This window comes from Anomalospiza imberbis, chromosome 5 (assembly GCF_031753505.1).
Source record: "Anomalospiza imberbis isolate Cuckoo-Finch-1a 21T00152 chromosome 5, ASM3175350v1, whole genome shotgun sequence".
NCBI lineage: Eukaryota > Metazoa > Chordata > Aves > Passeriformes > Viduidae > Anomalospiza > Anomalospiza imberbis.
Genome location: NC_089685.1, coordinates 26,572,480 through 26,595,266, shown reverse-complemented (window position 1 = coordinate 26,595,266; position 22,787 = coordinate 26,572,480). Strand labels below are relative to the sequence as shown.

At 35.1% G+C, this 22,787-nt stretch overlaps 1 protein-coding gene across 11 annotated transcripts in view; it reads right to left on the bottom strand.

Moving 5' to 3' along the window:
• Positions 1–22,787, bottom strand: part of IMMP2L (inner mitochondrial membrane peptidase subunit 2) — a 414,256-nt gene that overhangs the window by 249,671 nt on the left and 141,798 nt on the right. For 3 of the 11 annotated variants that reach the window (XR_010999050.1, XR_010999049.1, XR_010999048.1), the window contains one exon: positions 20,439–20,601. The exons of 7 other annotated variants lie outside the window; for them this stretch is intronic. Coding sequence is in view for 1 of the 4 variants with exons in the window: in XM_068189974.1 (XP_068046075.1) it covers positions 21,054–21,063 (10 nt within the window). In the remaining 3 variants the exon portion in view is untranslated. Of the gene's footprint in view, positions 1–20,438; positions 20,602–21,038; positions 21,064–22,787 lie in introns of those variants that run through there. One more of the 11 variants, XM_068189974.1, reaches the window with a different exon arrangement.

Genomic DNA, 22,787 nt, shown 5'->3' with positions numbered 1-22,787 from the left:
CTTCGGCTTCAATTTGTCTTCTTCTTCTTCCTTTTGTCTCCTTCATTTGAAATTTTTTTTTGCTTCAATGTCTTACACATGAAAATTCTCTGTTCTTGTATGTTGTGCAACATTGTGATCCCACTATCAGCATGTTTTTTTATCATTCTAGCAAAGAACTCTACTTTTCTCTCTCTAAAATTTATATTCCACCACCCTGGTTGTGCATAAATAATCTAAATGTTTCTTGCTAGAACACTTACATTAAAATGACAAACTTTATGTATAATATGATGATTTTATGGTTAGTGGGGCTTTGCCTTAAACAAACACGTGAAAACTTTCTCAAAAATATTTAGAAAATTGACAAAATAGAAGAAAGAAAAAAATACTTAAAACAAAAAATGGTAAATTAAAAATCTTCGTATGTTGCTAACAAAGTGCCGACCATGTAATTATTACATGTAAATGTGAGGAAAAATGAGTAACTTTTGATACTCAGAGGGAGATAAGTGAACGGTTAAAACCAATTGTAACATAAGATGGAATAAATACCTTAGAATAAAAAGAAAAAAAGCTGTAAAAATGTGGCCAAAGGGGCCAAAACTGCTAAAAGAACAAATTTTCAACATGACCAAATCAATCAATAAGAGAAAAAAAAAGTTGAATGAACAAAGAGGTGCTACAAGTAGGTTTAAAGACAGTGAAGGAGAAAAATAGGATGAACAAAAGGTATAAGAATGAAAAGGAACAAGTGAAGGCATTGTGTCTAACAGCCCATCCTGGAAACACAATAATTAAATGCAGCAATAGACTAGTCAGTAGTCAAACAAATTTGAGACAAGAAGAATTATCAGACAGTATTATCAGAAGTAAAGAAAAATTATTAATAAAGACATAAGACTCAAGGAAAACAAGTGAGCTTGAAGATACCCCGAAAAATATATACATAAAAGTTTCAAGTTAAGACAAGACTTGACAAAATGGGGAAGAAAAAGAAGACAGCAGCCCCAAGTCCTTTTGATTTAGCCAAAAATATTTAGTACAGCAAAAAGCTGTAAAGATTTAACTTTTTTAAAATTCCTTTCTTATTGTTGTTGCTGGTTTTTTTTATTTTCATAAACATTTTAGATTATTCTGAAATAATGCTGAGGAGACAAACTATAATTTCCACACCTTATGATCATTTGTCAAGGGAAAAGTCACAATACTAATTGTAAAACAAGAGCAAAAATATTTATTAGAAAGTGAAAAAAAGTGCTTAAGCAATGACAAAGAGCATGTTGGGGAATTCTGACTAATATGCAGAAGGCAGTGACAGGTAGTCTCATTTGGGAGGTTTCATTCAGAAGACAACTGAAAGCTAATAACCCTGTGTTATTAAGCAAAATACCTTCACAAGGAAATCTCAAAGGGAAGGATACACTACAGTGTCTAATTTAAGACAGAGCTCAAGGCCCAGGAGCTGCTTAACAGTATCAATTATAATGTCACTAATAACCAATTAAGGTTTGTGATTTTTCTAAAAATTACCGGAGCCAAAGCAATATCAAATGTTGCTTTTAAGAAGCCTCAAATTTCTTTAAAAATAATTAATTCTCAAGGATTAACTACAAAATCCATTTAAAGGCAACAATGAAAGACACTGGAAGGTATTTGAGTTTGTTTTAAACAATGTTGAAAGCAAGTGTATTCCACCAAAAAGAAGCCAATCATTGTAACATAGAATAAAAGCTTGAAGAAAAAGAAAAGGGAAGACCAAGAGCAGAGGGGAAAACAAAGAAAACAAAATCAATTAATTTAAGAGGAGAAAAGAGGGAAGACAAGAATGATTCTGCTTAAAATTAAGTTCTAAAAGTCAAGTTAATATATTTAAGTTACATACTAAAATAATGACTGATGCAAAAGAGTCAGTCAGAATACAGTAACAGAAACCTAGATTTTAAAAAGAATTTTTAAGACACCTTTTAAAACTCTTAGCAAACCAACTGAAAAATCAGTGAAATTGTGGAAGTAAGAGAGACTGAATAAGCCAACTAGGTGTCTGTGTCTAAAACAGAGTTGATCTGCTGAATCTCTGACAATATATTTACAAGTAAAGCTGCCTCTCCTGCAATTTGGAGAGATCTGAATTATGAAGCCCATTAAGTGCTGTGAAGCCCTTCAAGGGTTTTCTAGCTTAGAACTAAGTGCACTAGGAATTATTAGTCTGACAGAAAGGCACACTGATATCACTCCCACATAGACTGTATACCCAAAGGTGCTAAAATACACAGTACTAGCCATGATAGTCTGGACAACATCACTCCACGCTCAAGGAGTAGAGGTCAATGATTTGTAATGGTTTGAGACCAGTTGCAAGTGGCATTCCTCTGGGTTTTACTCTGGGATTTAACTTGCTTATTAATGACCTGAAGGAGGAGACAAAATCCTTACCAATCTGACAATACTAACTTGGAGAATGCAGTCAATACATTTAACCACCAGTGATGGCAGCCTAGGGATGCTGTTTAGAGCAATCTAAAAATGCTGGAGAATTAGGCCAACAGGCTGATGCAAAATTCAGCAAGAACACATGTGAAGTCCTGCACCTTGAGTGGACTAACGCCTGAATTAGTACCAACCTGTCACTGCCCCACTTGATAGCAGCTCTGCTGAAAATGAGCGGGGGTTCCTAAGCACAGCTGGTTAACAGGATACTGGGCTGTATTAGCATGAAACTAATAGAAGACTGAGGAAAAGAATGCCTCTTCATTCAGCACTTCTTAGACTACCTCTGTAATACTGTGTCTAATTTTGGATCCCAAATTGCCCAGCCTCATATGAGACATTGATCAACTGTGGGAAACTTAGCAGGAGGTTCCCAAAATGTCAAGAGCCAGAGCTCTACTCCCAAGAAATTCTGATGAAGTTGGGCTTGTTCAGCCTGGAAAAAAAGAAGGTGTGAGACAAATAAGTAGCAACCTTTCCATAACTAAGAGGTGGCTACTGAGAAGACTGAATCAGGCTCACAACTGAGGTGCACAGCTGGAAAATGAGTGACAACCACCTAAAGCAGAAGTTAAGGGGAATGGGATTTAAGCAGATATAGGAAAAATAATTAATTATGAGGAAAAAATCTTGGGAATAGGTTGCAGAGATGTGGTACACAATTATAAGCAAAATTATCTGGTTCATAATTGACCCTGTTTTAAGCATGAGGTTGAACAGATGACTTATCTTCCAGCCTGCATCATTCTGCAGAGGAAGCTTATCCCCAGAAAAAGTTACATGCAATGTAATCTGTTCAGAGAAGAAAAAAAAAAAAAAAATTAGCTGAAATTACTCCAAAGTTTGCACAGGAATATCCTCTCACTTTTTTTTTTTTTAATTATTCTAAGAGTTCTTGAAGAGATGCTACAATTTCAGTAGGTTTTTAGGCCTCTTAAATGTACAGATTTTAAAAAATATTCCTAATACAGACAGCTATTTCCATACTCTTTCAACATGTGGCAATACTTTATTTCAAATATATTTATTTTTTTGAACAAAATTCTTAGGAATTTCTTACATGCCTTTTCTCATGCTCTACCATTTTCATTACAATGTTCTTTGACATATCTAAATGGCATGATTTTGCATAAATGGAGAGCAGCAGATGATGAAACTGAATATATAAGTTTTTCCTTCTTTTTTTACCAACACAGACATGAGTAACCAGCTATAACTAGCATACATTTTTCTGAAATGTAAAAAAAATTTGAATAAATCCATGAAAATTAGAAAAAGATTCAAATTCATAAAGCCAGAAAACATTCAGAGTTGGACAGGACCCACAAGGATCACCAAGTCCAACTTGAATGCTGCATGCAGGAATTGAGCCCATGACCTTACCATTCCTAGTACCAAGTTCTAACCAGTCTACCTAATCTCTCTTCCAAAAAAAGCATGAAACTTACGAACCAGAAAATCTTTCCTCGTGTACTGTCAATTATTATGAAATTTCATTAATTTTGGGTATGGTTTTGTTCCATAGAATCCTTTGTGGCTTTGCAACTACATCAGCCAATTCCCTCAGGATTCTGGGATGCATCTCATAAGGTCCTATGGACTTATGTACATTCAGGTTCTTCAGGTGGACATGGACCTGATCTTTACCTACAGAGAGGGACTTTGCTTCCCCAGTTCCCATCCCACTGTCCATCCACTCCAGAAGCATGGGAAGAGAGGCTATTATTGAAGACTGAGGCAAAAAAGTTGCTGAGTACCTCAGCCTTCTCTTGCTCTGTTGTTACCAGTTTATCAGCATTGTTTATCAGGGGGTTTACACCTTCTTTGACCTTCCTTTTCTGGTTAACATATCTGTAGGAGCCCTTCCTGTTATTCTTTGCGTACCTTGCTCTGTTCCAGCTTCTCCACCTTGGCCTTCCTCACCCCATCCTTGCACGAGTGACCTTCACCTCTGTGCTCTTCTCGGGTTGCCTGTCCTTGATTCCACTGCCTGTGGATTTGCTTCTTTGCCTTTAGTTTGACCAGGAGGTCCCTACTCGGCCATGCCAGGCTTTTGCCTTCCTTGCCCAATTTCATGCTCCTGGGCATTTCTACCTCTTGTGCTCTATGGAAGACTTTCTAAAAGACCTGCCAGCTCTGAGCTGCTCCCTTGTCCCAGAGGTCAGTCTCCCAGGGGATCCTATTGACTATCTTCTTGAAGAGCTAGAAGTTTGCTTTCCTAAAGTTCAGGGGCCTAACTGTACTGTGTACCTGATCCATATCCCTCAGGACTGCAAATTCCATCAATGCATGATCACTGCCACTCAGGATGCCTCCAATCTTCATGTCCTGCTTAGCTTGTGAATGTTGGTGACCACCAGATCAAGGAACACATTTCCTCTGCTAGGGCTGTCTTTTACCTGGCTCAACAAGTTATGTGGAACATGTTGCCTGGACAAGTTCTGTATTCTCCATTTTTGGAAGCAAATAAGGTGAAACTGGATAGTGCTTTGGGCAGCCTAATCTAGTCAAACCCTGCACACAGGGATTGAACTAGGAGACCCTTAAATATCCCTTCTGACTTCAACCATCTTATGATTCTAAGTAAGGAAAACATAAGGAAAAGAGGAGCCACTCACATGTAAGCCAGTGGCTGGTCAGTACATTTGCCTGGCAAAATGTTGTACCTTACCACCACAATCTGTCTGTCTTACTAAACTCTGGTCTCAACTATTTGCTGTGTAAGTAGGCTGTCTAACCTCTGTGTGTGTGTGTGCAAAATCTACTACAGAACACCAGGCTGAACTGAAGCCTCTGTTGGATGAGACATTCCAGAAGGACTGCAGATCTGGGGGACCCATAGCTCTTATTTCCAGGAACTGTAAGACACTGAGACACGATTCTGGGTAAAATAATTTGTATAAAACTCATATGTTGTGAATGAGTCTGAAATGTGAGCAGTAACAAACTCTAGCCCTCATCAGCTGGCTATCCATGCTGTTCATGTTTCTGTGCTTATGCTGGTGCTGATACAGAAACCGTTTTTTCTCTGTGTTATCTGTGTGGTCAGTTCAGTGTGTGTACTGCATGGTGTGTGCTTCTGCCTGTGCAGGATATATGCTTAGCTTCAACCACTAACTGAACCCTGGGAGACAGAACCACAGCAACTTCTCATTTATGGTATCAGGACAGGAGCCTCCCTGAGACCTACAGTGCACCAAAGTTGGTACAAGCAGACTAAAGAAAAAGAAATCCTGCCAGCAACATGAAGTTCATAGCATCCAGCATCTCTAACACAATTTCTAAGGTTATCCTATCAATAAAAGCATTATAAGTAGCAATAATTGAACTGATGACTACTTTAATCCAACAATCACTAAATATGTAAATAAGTGCTTTCTATTCTAGTTTTAAAATAGCTTCTAGTTTAAAGTATTTCATTAGAGAACTTTCCCAAACTTATTCACTTTTTTTCTGCTGTACAGCACAAAATAAACTCTCACCACAACATCACCACCACAGGCAATAAGAATTGATGAGGGGCAGGCTTATTGGATCTGATGTATGCTGACAAACACTTTGACTAGTTTTCTCTAGGACTTCAAACACACTACACCACTGAAATAATTTGCTTTTTGACCACAGGCAAAAGAACTGTCTATTACTAAAGTGAACAACCTGTGCTTCTACCTCTGAGATCCTAAGAATCATTCAAATTGACAGCACCACCCAAGGTCAAAATGTCCTAAGGAACCAATTCAGGCGAGCCACACCTTAATTGACTTTTTTAAATAGCAGCTATTTTCATTTTACCTTCTGATATTAATATGCTCTTTCATTTGAAACTAATTAAACACATTGACTTCGGTTTGGTATCCTCCTCTCACAAAAAGCCAGTTTAGTAAATGTGTTTGACTACTTCTGTAGCCTACATATACAGCTGATGCCCACGATCTTGACACCCTCTCCTAAAGCACTTGCCAAATTTTAAACAGTTACAGACAGTCTAAGCTCTACCTTCATCCCTACTCCTGGTATTTTCTTAGCTTACCTCAGAAAGTGAATGGAAAACATGAGAGGCAATGACTTAATTAAATTTGAGCATCTGTTTCTTAAAATCTTGAGTCTTATAGATCTCCGTTATTTCTTGTTCCTCAAACTAACAAATGAATCATGCTACAGCAGCAATAATTCCTTCATTTTGTCAAATTGCTATTGATGGAAGAACTTGTAATATTTAACTCCATGTTTATTCAAAACCTTTGACTTGTGTAGTCTCCTCCAAAGAATCTACTTTTTAATTTCACAATAAAGAATCAGATAGGTAAGTGGCAAGGAAATCTCCATTCTCTTGCAGATTCAGGTTCTTCCTAGTCTATACTAGTCATATCAGTAAGTTCAACTTACTTAATGTAATTTCATAGCTCTGAGCAGCCTAATCTAGTTGAAGATGTCCCTGCTCATTGCAGAGGGGTTAAACTAAATGTCTATTAAATCTCCCTTCGAACAGAAATTCTTCTAAAGTTCTTTTTTTTTTAACTCTATGAAAGCTTGAGATATTATAGTCAAAATAATAACTATAAAGAGTATTTATTAAATGTTTCACATTACTCTAGGAAATATCAAACTTTTAAAGATTTTTTTATGGTTCTTAACAAATTATTTATACACAGGAAGTCAAAATATTTGGTAATTTTTAAAAATTATTTTTCTATATATTTCACTCTTACACTGATTTCACATTTCAACTGATTTGTAGATACTGTTAAAAGAACCTGTTCCCTAGTTAAGATGGTCCAGTGCCACTTTCAAAATATTTTCCTAATAAAACAGCCACTTTAATGTGAACTTTATGTACAAATCTTAATTGCGTATAGTGCAACGAATGCCCAAGTTTCCAACACAGTTTCTGTAAAATCAATTGTTCACTGAATGACTGCTCATATCCACTCAGCATGAATTACTGCTTTATAAAGTAGATGGATATTTTTCCCTTGTGTGCAACACAATATAGTGTATCTAGTTAAAAACAGGAGAGAGAGATCCATATTTTCTACTGCTTATTCAAATTTTGTGTACTAGATATGTAATTTTTTTAATTGCCTCAAGATGTTACACTGAACAGTCCTCTCAATTTTTATGAGCTACTAGCTAGCTCATACTTGTTTTCTTCCTTTTATTTAAAGCCAAAGGATTGATTCCTGATAATTTCATTGGAGAACGAGCCATCCACAATCTCTTCCCTACTTACTACACATGAAAAATCACAGACGCAAATTTCCTGTAGCATACATTATTGTTACTTACAGTAACAAGTAACTGTAACCAGTAACTACTACAAATAGAAGTTACAACTTTGATTCCCTCTTTTAAAACAACAAAATCAACAAAGATCAGCATTGAAATTATGCTTATATGGTTAATACATAAGCATAATGCAAGGACATATTCACACTTTTTAAATCTAGTAATCACTGACTTTAAGACTAGATACTAGAATAAAGTTTAGCACATACTTAGGCATGTAAGTGCCTATAAACTCAGAACTGGAGTGCCATGGTGGCTGCATCATTTGCTCCATCAACTTCTATTCAAAGTAGAAATCAAGCATTACTATATTACACATGAAATAGTCAAGTGTTCAAAAGATTCTGAGTATGTAAATGCACAAGCAGTGTTACAGATGGAAAACCTTACTAAAGAAATTTCTCATTATGAGGAAATGGTATATTTCACATACACCAAAAAAACTGATGCTCTTTGGCTCAAAGTGCCTTATGAACTATATGCAGCTTGAAAAAGCATTTTGGGCAATATGCAAGTACTTATTCCACATAGATTGCTACATTCATATTAGAACTGAAAATATAATAACTCTTATATTTACAGTCAGTTAAACTGCCATGCAACATCTTTTTTTCCCCCAAGATATTAATATCATAGCATGTCAGAAAGTTTTTCTACAAGCAAGAGACAAAGAGCAGAAAAGGTAAAAATGGTCATATAAGAAATCAAGTAACTGTAATTACATTGAAGAATAGAGATTTTTTTTTTAGATTACAGAGTTTGAAAAGGTTAGTAACACGACTCACAGTAATAACTACTTTAATTACTAGCCTAAAATTGTAAGCCTCAAAAAGCCTTACACTCTATACCACCTACAAGGATGCTACAAAAATGGATTTAGCCTTTGAAAACTATTTCACTTAAATTTAACTCCACAACATATGAATTCAGTGGTATCAGTTTAGCTATCAATATGCAAGCTAAGCAACACAGACACATTAAAAAATGAAGAAGAAATTTCATGAAACTTTTTCAGACTATCAATTAAAATTAACTAATGCAGAAGAAGATATTACTTCAAAAAGAATGAGTCTCAAGCCCAGCAGTGTTTTATAAATCTCCCTCAATCTTTTCTCTTTTGTTCTGATAAAGTGACATGCAATGGCTACATAAGACAACAAAGGTTTAGGAAAACTTTAAAAACCCTGGTGTCTACTATTATCAAAATGACATAAAAAGATAGTAATGCTTGGTTTTTATCTTGGGAATGGATCTTAATTATCCTTCTGCATCTTTAGAGTGTGTTTAATTTATTTATATTCACAAAATGACTACTTTAGTGCAGAGTGACTACATAAACACTACTCTTACCATTAAATCAAATTACTACCTTTTGTATAACAAGGAAAATTAATCTAATTTCTAGCCAATCAGATCAAAATCTTTTCTTTTAAATCACTTTTTAAAAGAAAAGTTCTTGCTGAGTAGTTATATTAATAAACAGCACATGCTAAATACCCCCATATTTACCACCTAGTATACATTCTATTTGTTCTTGCTTTCCTCTAAGGAATAGCATTTATGCTGTATTAAATGTATATTTATAAATTCCTCCTGTGTATGGTTAAGCACACACAGACTCAGACACAGCTTCAACTTGACCGGGGAACTACGCAAGCATAACAGGTCTGCTACAGGCCACTTATTTACAGTTGCCAGTATATCTTCACTTGACAGAATTTGTCCTGGAACAGAAGGCAGGAAGAATAAGCAAATAAAGACAGTATTTTATATCTGAGTAATTCTCCTCAGTATCAGTGATGCCCTGTATTCCAGAAGTTAAGAACATATATGAAAAGACAAACTTAATTAATTATGGAGCTTAAAATTTTGTGGCTTTTGAATTTCTCAGTTATCTTTCCTCTTGAGTTTCCAGATGCAGAAACCAGCATGATTCCATTACCTTCTGTGCAACAATCATTATTTTTTAACACTTCCCCACAGAACACTATTTTTTCATCTACTGACCTAATGAAATAGTTGCAGTTTTTAAATCTCTCTTCTCAAGAAAATCTCTCTCTGTATTCATAATTCTACCTGACTATATGGCAATAATAAAATTAATGAATTCACTTAGGAAGTCTTAGAGTAACTCAGCTTACTACTCTTTATTCATCTGTTACTAATGTATTTTTACATTCCATTAGTCTGCCTATTCAGCTTGGCTGTTTTTCTGGAGTTCTTCCATCTTCCATGACACTTTCTTATTAAAATAATTTTATATTATATATAAATGTTTTCTCTTCTTCAATAGTTTCATTCCTAAACAGCCCAAACATTATAATAAGCTATTAATTTGCCTACTGAATTTCTATACTAAGTAAAAGATCTCTCAACGTTATTCATTCATTTATCTGATCACTCCAGTCTAATCTTAGAACTACTATCCCAGTATATGAGTAACATCTGTACAAAACCAATAGCAATAAGGCAATTTTAATGGAGCCTGTCACATTTCCTTGGGAATAATTAAGGTGTCACTTAATCTTGAGAAAGTCTTACTGTAGCAATGAGTCTGGGTCTTTTCTTAAATAATGTAAAAATTTAGATCTACTCTGCCTCTTCTGAGATACTAAAATCTGCATTATTTATTTTTTCTTCATTTGAACTGTTCTCATAATCTTTAAAATTTCATAATTTTACATATTTGAAATGTTTGCATTCATACAATTTGTGCTGGCCTCCTAGCTGCATCTAGCAAAAGGTCAAATCTTGTTTTTCTGCTCCAATGACAACTGCAGTTATTCAAAGAACCTTTTTGGTCCTTTTAACAAGGAAGGAAGTAGATTTAGAATATCAAAAGAAGAAAAGTTTATGAAAAAAACCAGAAATTATGACAAAAACTATTCTGCAACAGTAACATGAAATTAGTGCTGTGATCATAAACTAAAGCCATCACTATTGTGCTATTCTGTAACTCCTAAGCACAGCAACTTATAATACAAAATCAGACGTAGTGTTGTCATAGACCAGTGTCATGATTAGAGCAATAAATTTTAGAACTGTAATTTATTTATATATCTCTTGTATTATATAGAACAGCTAAATGAGAAAAGGCATCTGATGAAGGAAATAAATCACATGTGAAATTCTTGTGAGAAAACAATCTGTTTCCATGAAGTATTTTATTACTAAGCAGTCTGACCAACTAAAGAAGCAAAATGTGACACCAGTTTACAGCTGTCCCATTTTGATTAAGCCAAAATATGCAAAACACTTTGTGTATACTATTGAATTTCAACTGTTGTAGAAATTTTCTAGCTTAATTTCCTGCAAACATTTCATGAATGACCTATTTTTCTTATGGGATTATGTATGCATAAATTAACCTAAATATAAATAAATTCAATCACTAACATGGATGATACCTTAGAGAAACAAAATCCATTATTTTTAATATAAATTTACTGCAAATTAATCACAGGATAATTTTGATTTGTAGACGCTTGTGGAATCATCCTGGCCTTCCCTAGAAAAACTCTAAAAAAATTTATTAATTTATTGCATTACATGTCTTCTTTGAATTCTTTATGTCCATTTTTAAATTCTTCAGACTACCTTGGACCATCAATCATGACACTTTTCTGAATCATACCAGCCTACACATTGATTTTTTAATATATATATTATTCTGAAGAAAACAATTGCTGACACACTAAACTGTTAGTCAGTCACACTAATACATTTTTCTGCACATGGATATGAAGCCTCTTTCTCTTTGAAAATACCAGAAAATTCAGAATTCAGCATACATTTTACCAAAGTATATTGCTAGTTGCAAATGTTTATAGAAAACAAAAAAGAATTTTTCTCCATGATGCTGAGAGTATAAAAATATTAGAAAGCATTGACTAACTTTTAAATATTTTGAAGCAGAGGAAATATTTATTTATTTATTTATTTAGGTCATCATGTTCTGAAAACTAATTAACGTGGGTATTTTTATAATGAATCCCACAACACTACCTTTATCAATGACCTGGACAAGGGGATCAAGTGCACCCTCAGTGAGTTTGCAGGTGACACCAGGATGGGTGGAAGCATTGATCTGCTGGAGGGTAGGAAGGCTCTGCAGAGGGATCTGGACAGGCTGGATCAATGGGCCAAGGCCAAGTGCATGAGGTACAATGAGTACAATGCTGTGTCCTGCACCTGGGTCACAACAACTCCACGCAATGCTACAGGCTGGGGGCAGATGGCTGGAAAGCTGCCCAATGGAAAAGGATTTGGGAGTACTGATTCACAGCCAGCATGAGCCAGCAGCTGAACATGAGCCAGCTGTGCCTAGGTTGCCAAGAAGGCCAAGGGCATCTGGCCTCTGCAATAGTGTGGCCAGCAGGACCAGGGCAGTGATTGTCCCCCTGTACTCAGCCTTGTGAGGCCACACCTCCAGTGCTGTGTCCACTTCTGGCCCCTTCACTACAAGAAGGACATTGAGGTGCTGGAGTGTGTCCAGAGAAGAGCAGCAAAAGTGATGAAGGGTCTGGAGCTCAAATCTTATGAAAAGCAGCTGAGGGTTATTTACCATGGAAAAAAGGAGGCTCAGAACAGACTTTACAGCTCTGAGAGGAGGTTGCAGCAATGTGGGTGTCGGTCTCTTCTACCAAACAAGTGACAGGACAAGAGGAAGTGGTCTCAAGTAGCACCAGGAAAGGTTTAAATTGGGTATTAGGAAAACATTTCTTTACTGAAAGGATTGTCAAACATTGAAACTCAGGATAGTGGTTGAGTCACCATCCCTGAGGGTATGCAAAAGACAGTGGATGTTGCACTTAGAGTCATGGTTTAATGTTGAACTTGTGCTGGGTTAATGGCTGAACTCCATGATCTGAAAGGTCATTTCCTACTTATATAATTGTACTATTCTATTTCAGGGAATGCTTTCTGTCTAGAAAGATATTTTAGCTAAATAGATTTAACAGTAAGTGTATTCTTGATACTAAATTAGGTAACCCTGCTCAGACAATAGTAATTAAAATACTAAAACAAACAGAATGTTTATGTGCTCCACTTTAGCTTCATGTGAAGACAAATCAATAGAAACAAACACAGCAACACAGCAAACTTTTGGGGAGTGGGTGCAGGGGGGCAAATAAAACAAGCCAAATCTAAGGATAACCTCCACATTTATGATAGCCAGGATCCAAAAGTGCTGGGAATAATTCTTGAGAGACAAGCCTTTCTCAGTCATACTCAGTTCTCAACTATCCATAAAGAAAAAGAAAATAAAATCATGGATAATCCATAATCTAATCTGGATAATCTGCTCAAATTCCCCACTCACTCATTCCAGCTTCCTCACAAGAAAATCTAGGTATTAAAAAAGGGCAGTGAACACAACCTGCAGAGAGGACACTAAGATACAAGAGGGGTAGGCATTTTTGCCTTTTGACTCCATGCCTAATGAAAGTATCCCATTTTCAGATCTAAGCAAAATTTTGAAATACTACATACATGTTTTTTCAGCACTGCATGTAAAATAATATTCCCCTGTAACTGAGTTGTTTCTGCATGGAATGAGCTTGATGATTATCTTGCAACAGTACTAATAGATTTTCAAAGCAACGCTAAATTACTGCCATAATCTAGTCTCACATCCTGCAAATCACACAGCTTCAGTCCCTGAGCTCAAATTACTGCTGAACTATAGCATATCATTCAAACAGTATTGTTTCTTTGAATTAAAAAATAAAATATGGAGAACCTTTTGTTTCAAGGTCCTAATGCAACGTCAAAAGGTCACAATAAAATAGGTGTTGTATTTTTAGTTTTACTGATTAATATGTTATAAATAAAAATAATATAAATGACCTCCAAACAACATCTGCCACAATCTGTCACTTGAAACTCTGCAAAACTTTGAAAAACAAACTCTGCCTTTTGAAAAACAAACTGAGATTTTTATCTAGGAGCGAGATTTAGAAAAAAGATCAACTAAAAATTAATTTATATTTCAACTGTCTAAAAGTATTACCTCCCCATATAAATAGTTGCTTTCCATTTTGATTTGTATCTAAGACATCACCTAAGACACCACATAAAACATTTAAAGACATTTTTCTTCCTTTGTAATTTAATGGTCAGGCTCATAGAAAACCTTTATTAGATAGCAGTTTTCTTGAAAGACTGACAAATAGAATCAAGGACATCCATTATCAACAGAAATACCCTTGCTTATTCCTGACAGGCTTTTTTAATCTTTTTTGTCTCACTCATTTTACTTTCAAATGTTCTTTTCATCCAAGACTTCATTAAATTTGAGAGGATAAGGGGGGATAAAAAGTAAAAAATAAGAAAAATAAGATAAAGACTTTAGGATAACAAAATTAAGAGATGCTTACCTTCCTACACTTATAGTAAGAACTTTTTCATATATATCTAGAAAGCAAGTGAAAGGAGCTATTTCTGTACAAAATGACTCAGTTTCAAGGTGCTGTCAGAAAAAATGCTTTCTTCTCTTCCTTTTTCTATACCTAAACTATTGGTCTTTCTCTTCAGCATTCTACACTCATTTAGCTATAAGTCTAAATTCCCCATGGGTCCATTAAGTATGTTGCTAGGCAAACAGTCCAGTAGCAACTGTGAAACAGGAGGTTTGGATGGGAGCCAGTTTTATAGGTCACTACACTGTAAACCTTCACATCATTAGAGCAGAAACTAGTCTTGCAAACTGCAACCATTACGACTGATATTGTTTCTTTTCCCTGAACAGGCAGTCATTCATACTACACGTTTTCAATAATGGGTATTTCCAAATCAAAGGCATCAATGAGGATTGTATTTTTCCATATACTAGAAGGGTAAATTCTCTACTTATTTAATGTTTTAATGCTATCTTATCCCATGTTTAGAAGTAATAGTCATAGCCATTTTAGAGATGTACAATTACCATGGGAAAAACCTTTATCTTACAAATTAAAAGAGCTTATATATATAAAAGAGGACTTAACCTTAAGGAAGCAGTATTTTTTTTCTTTTCTTTGTTATAACAACTATAAGAAAAACTAGACTATTCACACAAAACTACCCAGCCATCATATCATTTGATTTAGGAAGGTTCCTTCTCTTTGACTAAAGTATTGTATCTTTGCTGTAATATAGCATTATCTTGAAAATGAGCATATAAGCCCTTCAGTGTGATCTTTACATTAATTCAATCACAGAACTCTAGCTGAGAATAGCAAACTGCACAGTTCTGCTGATGTGACCACACAGCATTACCCTGTGGAAGACCTGCTGCTCCAGTTAATAAGTTTAGAAATAAACGGAAGTGGAAGGTTCCCTGCCTATGGTGGGGCAGTTTGAACTTGATGATCTCTAAAGACCCTTCCAACCCAAACCATTCTATGACTCTCTGCTTCTATGAAATAAATTTGATCCCAGAAACAAGAACATTTCCATATCATTGTTTTTACAGGCTGGAAACACAGCAGTGAAAACAGCACAAATAATTGCAAAATGAATGAAGATCCACAAGAAAAATGCATAGCTTGGGCATGCACATGTTTGGATTTCCTTAGTTAGTAGTTTGACATTGGTGCACTTCTAAGCTGAAGAAAGAAAGTGAAGTAGAGCAAAATAAAAACATTTCCTTTGTGAATTATATATATATAGGGATTGTTTTAAAATATATATCATTGGAATGAATAATAATGATAAAAAGTCATTGAGGAAGCAAAACACTCATGATATCAATCAATTCTTGAGTTTCTGTGTCCTTATTTGTTGATTTTAACTTTTATGGTAATAGAACTACACCAATAATCCCCAACCTTTATGCTTTCATGTTCAAGAAAATGAAAAATGGATTTAGGTATAAGAAATGGAAATGCACAAGCTGAAAGATCACCACTGCCAAAGGTATAGAGATCTAAGCAGCGACAGTAATGCCAGAGATTTATCATCACTATCAGGTGAAAGGAAAATAGTGACATTTTTCCATTTAAGCCCTAGATAATCCTCTGTACTGCCTAATTTAATGATATTTGTAGAATTTTTTCAGTCTTAACACAATTCTCCATATATATTTATTTCTCCAGAAGTGCAAAAAATTTGAAGCAAAGAAACAGATTGTTATAACATTACTATAATCTTGAAAGAAGGTTTAGAATTTGTCTACTTATCCTGTCAACTCCTGAACAAATATGTCATCAGACAAAGCTATCAGCATTATTTAAAATCTCTGGTGTATATCTGTTTTGACTTGAACAAGTAAGATGGTAACTTACACTTCTAGTTTTACAATTTCTGTGTGTTATTTGGGCTATTTTGGAAACAAGATCAGCAGAATACTTCATGACCTCTCTCAGATTCTACTCAAGCAAATTCTAAAATCCATCTAATCTATGTATATAAACAAAATGCCAGAAAAGCTCATAAAAGAACCCCCCTTTTACACAACTCCAAGTGCTTAAAAATATCCTGCTGGGACTAACAACCTGTTTTTCAAATGCTTTTAAAAACTTGGCATTATAATTTGTGTTCAAAATACAAATAGGTACCAGATACTACTAAATTCTGTGTTAACACATGCCTCAGAATGACTAGCAAATTGTTAAAATGAAGAGCAAAAACTGGTATCTCACATTTGCTAGTTTCATGCGAATTTTGTTAAGAAACTTGATTTACATGTTGAGATAAAAAGCAAGATGCCATTTGGCTCTAAATGTACACTTAAACAATACAACCATCAGACTGTTAGTGGTGGATTGCCTTTTTTTTGTAGACAAATGTCTGGGCCCTGAGGGCACACAGTGTCCCTGCTTGACTTCCCAAGTTTTCCCCTTACTCAGTCTAAGCCTCATTTTACTGCATCTCTGCCCCAGCCATGCAGGGGACATATGTCCCAAGCCCTGTCAAAGCGCAGACTGTGGACACTCACTGTAGACTGTGGACATTTCCATTCCCGACCTGTCTCTCGACCATCAGCTTTTGCAGCTGACAGGATTCTGTGAAGGGCCCTGGCCCTGGCTCATCACTTGCCGTGTTGGTGCTGTCGATAGACCGTGATACCTGATCTTGGCTCTACCCCCATGTTCGCACCTTTCAATGAGAGCATGGGGTGCTCTTAGCTTGTCCCCCTCAAAAATCTGCTCTGTTCTTGCTTCTCCCTGAAGGGAGATACAGGATACAGGAACGTGCTTGTGTTAATTCATTGTCTTACAGGGATGATGAAGGCTTTGCTCTTAAGCTTAGACATGGAGTAAGTCATCCCTGGAATCAGTGGAACCAGAGAAAGTTCATATGCAAACAGCAAATGTGTGCCTGTCTAGAACTGAACCAGATGTTGCTTTCCTATTCATGCATTTAGGCACAGAAATATCTTCTTAAACTTGGTCATCAATGTTGTTTTTAATCCATATTTTTAACTGACTAAATAATATTAAACAATCTATTTGGCTGTTTTCTTGATAATTTTTTTAAGTTCACAGAGATACTTTCTTGCTTCATTAATATTCTTGTCTCTACTTTTCCTGAATTAAGAAAACCAGACAAACAAAAAAAAACCAAAAATTCATAAACATGAATTCATGAACAGAAGTTTGAAGTTGTACTGAGGCAGTCCATTTAATCAGAATGTGAATAGCCTGAGAAATCTATGAATAATACCCTTGTTGAAAACAATAGCAATGAATAAGTAACTTACTCCTTTCTTTAGATACACAGTATACTTTTTTGGTACATATTTAGTATGGATAAACAAAACCTGTAACATTAATTTTCTGCAAGTAATTTTCTTCTGACAGTGCCTAAAATAGTTCTAAATGTGCTCAGTTGCTGAGATAGCATAGTCATGCTAACACAGCCACTGCATAATGTACTTCAGACCACTAGCTATAACATATTTTTGAAGATAGTGGTATATTTAGAAATTATTTTTGATAAGCTATACGAACCTAAAGAAACTAGGTTGCCTCAAAGAGGCAGTCCCATTTCAGATCCCAAGAAGACAGGAAGGAAAATTATTTTGATTCATATTAAAAAAAAACCCAATATTTTTTCTAGACAAAAAGGTTAAAAAGTAAAATATAATTTAATAAATAATTAAATATGAGAATCTTTACATGCTGCAACACTAACAGGAGTCCACTGCTACTGTCTAGGGTACGCTGCCTAAATCAGTAGAATTTAGAGGAAAAGCAACTTTCTAACAGTCAAACACACTTGCCTAATCAATATCAGAAGTAATTGAATTACTATGTAGCTCAGATTTCTAAAATGGTCTTTGTGACAGTTTAAAATCATTATACACTTTCAATGAAACCACAATTTATTATTAAAAAAAAAAGCAGATGGGAAGACTGAAAATGCATTCAAACAAAGACAACACAATCAAAATATCTGAATGAAATACAGGTTTTATGCAACACAATTACATCAATGGCCTTATGTCTTTAAAAAACTTCATAAAGATGCTACAAAAAATTTAATGTAAATTTAAAGACAAGGAATCTATACTACACACTCTTTTGTTGGAAAATATGAACTACATTAACACTGTGCTTCATGTTCTAAAGAATATAACAGCCTCTCTTCCTTAATCACATTTTTTGACATTTCTTCTGTCAATCACAATCAAATCAAGAAAAAAAAATTATTTGATTACTGTGTCTGCCCAACAAAGTAGCAAACTTCGCTACATAAACACTACTCACTGCTGACTGAACAGTTAAATTTTATCTTGCTCCTCTTCATAACCGGCCAAATTAAAATCTTAACCTAACAAATGTTGGCCAAACATCCATGAGAGGATAAACCCACCCCAGAGTGCTTTTGCTTATAGATGCAGCTCTAAAAAACAGAGAAATTAAGCTGAGTTAACAGCTGGAGACTTGCAACCATGTTTTAAAAGCATAAATTAGATTTTTTTAAAAATATATATGCTACATGATATTATAAAGATGGTGTATCAGACAGAAGCTATTTTTAATCTGTGGTGATTAAAATAACTTGTTTTCATTTTGGGGCATATTTGGTGTTTTATTTTATAGAAGATAATTTTTATGTTTATCAATTTCCATAGTTAGTAAAATGAAAACATAGCAAACGTATTTATTCCTAAAGCCTTGAGGCCTTCCTGACTTTGCCAGCTGCAAGAGAAACTCACTCCAGGCAAAAAGCTGAAGTGCTTTTAAATGTAAAATGTGCTCGCTTTCACATGAGCAAGCAGCCTGCAGGTATAAAATGCCTGCCACAGATTCAAAAGATAATGGTGGGATTTCAAGCTCTCTTTACAGAATATTTGTAACTAAATTTGTTGATCAGAGGACTACTGAATAAAATAACAAACAGTACTATAATAGGCACAGATATGAGATCTGACAACAGGATGCCATTTTCTTGCTTACATTTTTTTAAATTAAAAAATGTAACCTTTTCCACTCATAGCTGACCTATGTTGGATAATTTCTATTTAGTGAAAATGCAGAAAAAGGGGTGGGGGAATAACATAATAATGATATCACATAGCTTAAAGAATGCTTTTGGCCTGAAAGCATTAGGCTATTTTACAAGAGTTCCCACCCTCAGCAAGCACTGCTGGCTTGGACTGAGTGGTTCTGAAAGCCATTACCATGTAGATTTCAGCCTACATAAAAGCAGACTGAGTGGCACCATCACTGAGGAGACAGAGTAGATAAAAGCCTAAAAGGCTTCTAACTTAGTTAAGAATCTCTAAAAAGCATCTAATCTTTCTAGTAAACAAATGGAGGCAGAGTGGTAGCAGAGAGAATGTACAGCCATTAAATACTGACAGATGCTCCTGGGTTTCTATGCTCAAGACTTCAACATCACATGATACTTCATTTCCAGTTTTGCACCACTGAAAGACTTTAGTCTATAAAAATGTAAATAAAACTTCTACGTCATTAAAAGCTCTTTTAATTGTCAGTGTAGAAACAGACATTTTTAATATACACGTCCATAGATGTGTATAGATTTCATAGATGCTTCATAGATTTCACCTACCTGAAGGACTTTGGTTTTTATGTCAAGCTCCAGGAAAATGGTACTCCAAGGTTTTCACAAGCATTCATTATTCTTATTCAAACTTCAGACTTCTTCATTTTTAAGTTGTATTTTTAACATATATATAAGTTAGTTGAAGGAAACAAGAGCCTTTGATATTTATGGCGTCATGTTATTTTTGTTCACTAATACTGGGAGAGACACCAGGAACTAGTAGCTATGGCTGCAAATCAGAATGTTACAAGAATCAATTCATTTCATAATCCTTTAAACGCACATGCTAGAACTATTTCACCCACAGTTTCTTGTCTTTTTTATTCAGCAGATATGAAAAAAATCAAGAAACCCTAATCACTGCCAGAAAATTACCAAGTCACTAATCATTAATAAATCCAAGAATTTATATAATTCCTTTAAAACTGGATAAGGAATGAAAACACACATTCAAAAAAAAAAAAAAAAAGATAGTCCACAAGTAAACTGCTAAAATATTTAATGAAGTTTTAAATTTAATTAACAGTTTGGAATATATGCCTTTATTTCTGGATACTAAATATTCTTCTACTCATTTTTCAGACCTAATGCTGGGAAACATCAATAAGTAATGACTCTCCCAGGTAGAAATAAGCTACATGTGTGAGTGTGTGGTTCACTACACTAAAATCAGGGTTACTTACTTATGACTGAAGCATGAATTCCAAAGAAGATGAAATGTCTTTCACTATTGATGAGAAGGATAGCATGCAATTTTATTCAGAGTCCTCTCTATGCACTTTTACTATTCAAGCAGTATATTTAATCCTTGCATGGTTCAAGAAGTCCAAGACACACAGCTGGAAACTAAGCAGCTAGACAGAAACAGTGAAATATCAAAGGTAGACTCAGGTTAGATCATAGTCTTCTATAGAAGATCTTTACAATATGTAAGAAAAAAAATCTACTAGGTCAACATTTTTCACTGACTTCAGTGGGACAGCATTTCATCCTGAAAAAATTAACATTAGAGGAATATACAGTTCACCAGTTAGGTAGCCCAAGTTCTATACATAGATCAATTTCCCTTTGGTTACCATTCCCTGTTAGACATGCCTCCTAGCCAAGCCATCAGTAAAAATGTCTGAAATACTTTATTTAAATATGCCAAAATGCCAAACTGTATCTCTTTTGCCAAACCTGGCCAATTCTTAACACTCTCCAACTTCACTCTTCCAAGCCCTAACTGGCATCATCTTCCTAAAAGAGCCAATCCACATCACACCAAATAAATTTCAATTTGTATTTTAAAATTGATCTCATAGAAACCTTAGATCATCACAAAAAAAAAAAAAAAAAAAAAAAAATGAAACACACTGAGTATTTCTTCGTTAGAGACCACAAAATTTATTCTGATCTAAATCTAAGTATGGAAGAAGTAAAATAGGAATATCTCTACTAAGAGTGAAATTAGTCTGACTTAATGTAGCAGTAAATTATCCATATAGCCATGAAAAACATTGTCCTGGCAAATTTAAAATTGAGGGATTTAATTCATTCCAAATAAGGATCCACAGTTGGCTATGTTGTCAATAAATTCTAAGGGAATCAGAGTGGAGCTGTATATTTTCCCAGAGTTATTTTTAGTTATCATCAAAAAAGGCCATTACTTGGTCTGTCAGGCTAGTAAAGGCAACAAAACGTGGAGGAGGAGAGCATGGAGACATCACCCTCCCTAACATGAGCCCAGTGCTGTGTAATGAAATGGGCTGGCACATCATGGGGCACAGGCTTTTGTGGCTGTTTTCCTCTAGTCTATCCATAGTCCATGGAGAGAGATGCTGAGCAGTCAGTGAGTAGCCTGGTGATCAGGGACAAAGTGAAGCACCTCTTATGTTCTTTTCTTATCAATGTCCCTACATTGTGCAAAGGTGTGGGTTACAAATATCTGACATTTGCAGAGGCTGAGATACAGCTGGCTTGTGCTGGGGCAGTGAGTTCACATAAAAGAGGCCATCGTGCCAGTGGGTAGGAGAGGGAGGACAGGGAACAGCAGCTGTTCTGCTTCAGCAAAATTTTACAATTCATTAGATGAATGCAAAAAGAAAGCATTTTATCTTTGCTCTCAAGGGGGCAAAAGTCAATTCTTACAACACTGCTGAGCAGCTCTAAGATGTGGCACACCTAAACTAATGAAGTCAAGGAAACTTGCATTTTTTAAAAACCACATTATCTACACTTGGTTAGTGATACTTTGTATCACTGCATAATTACAGACCTATAAAATCTCTATTATATTCACACCAGTAAACACTTCTTTGAACTGAGTGAAATAAAGCTTTTTGATGTATGGTATTCTCAGCATTTATCACAAATATTAGAAAGATATTCAGTAAATTAGATTACAAAAGAGTAGTAATTCCACAAGAATCAAAGGAAGAGGGTGTTTATTTGCCTCAGACCAATAAAGGAAAAATGATGATAGAATCAATTGAAAATATATTAAACAAATGTATTTTAGGTATTTAGGGCAGAAACCCACCTTCATTTTAGTGTATATTGCCTTGGGCTTCAGAAGCTTGCTAGTTTTACATCAGATATAGTGAGATATAAAGAGAGAAATGACAGTCATTGACCTATAGATACCAATATAGGCTAGAAAATAAAACCAGCAAAAACCAAAAAAAAACATAAAATATATGATGCACTTTTTGGAGGGGATAGAATTTTTCTTTAGAATCTCTTTACACCTTTTGTCTAACCACAAAACATTGACTTTAAGAAAGTCTTCTCTAAATAAGAAGCACCAAAATGCCTGTTTCCTAAAGCAATGAATATTTAAAATGTTCCTGGAAGGTCCTGATCAATGACAGGGATCATTTGCAAGTGTCACATCTTTCCCAGTCTCTTCTGCATTAGAGACCATGGAACCTTACCTTTTAATTGCTCTGTGCTGAAAAAAGGCCTTATGATAAGCACAATGATCCATTCAGAGTGCCACTAGCTATAAAATAATAAGAACAAAGAGGACTGGAGGACTTAGGAAACCTGTC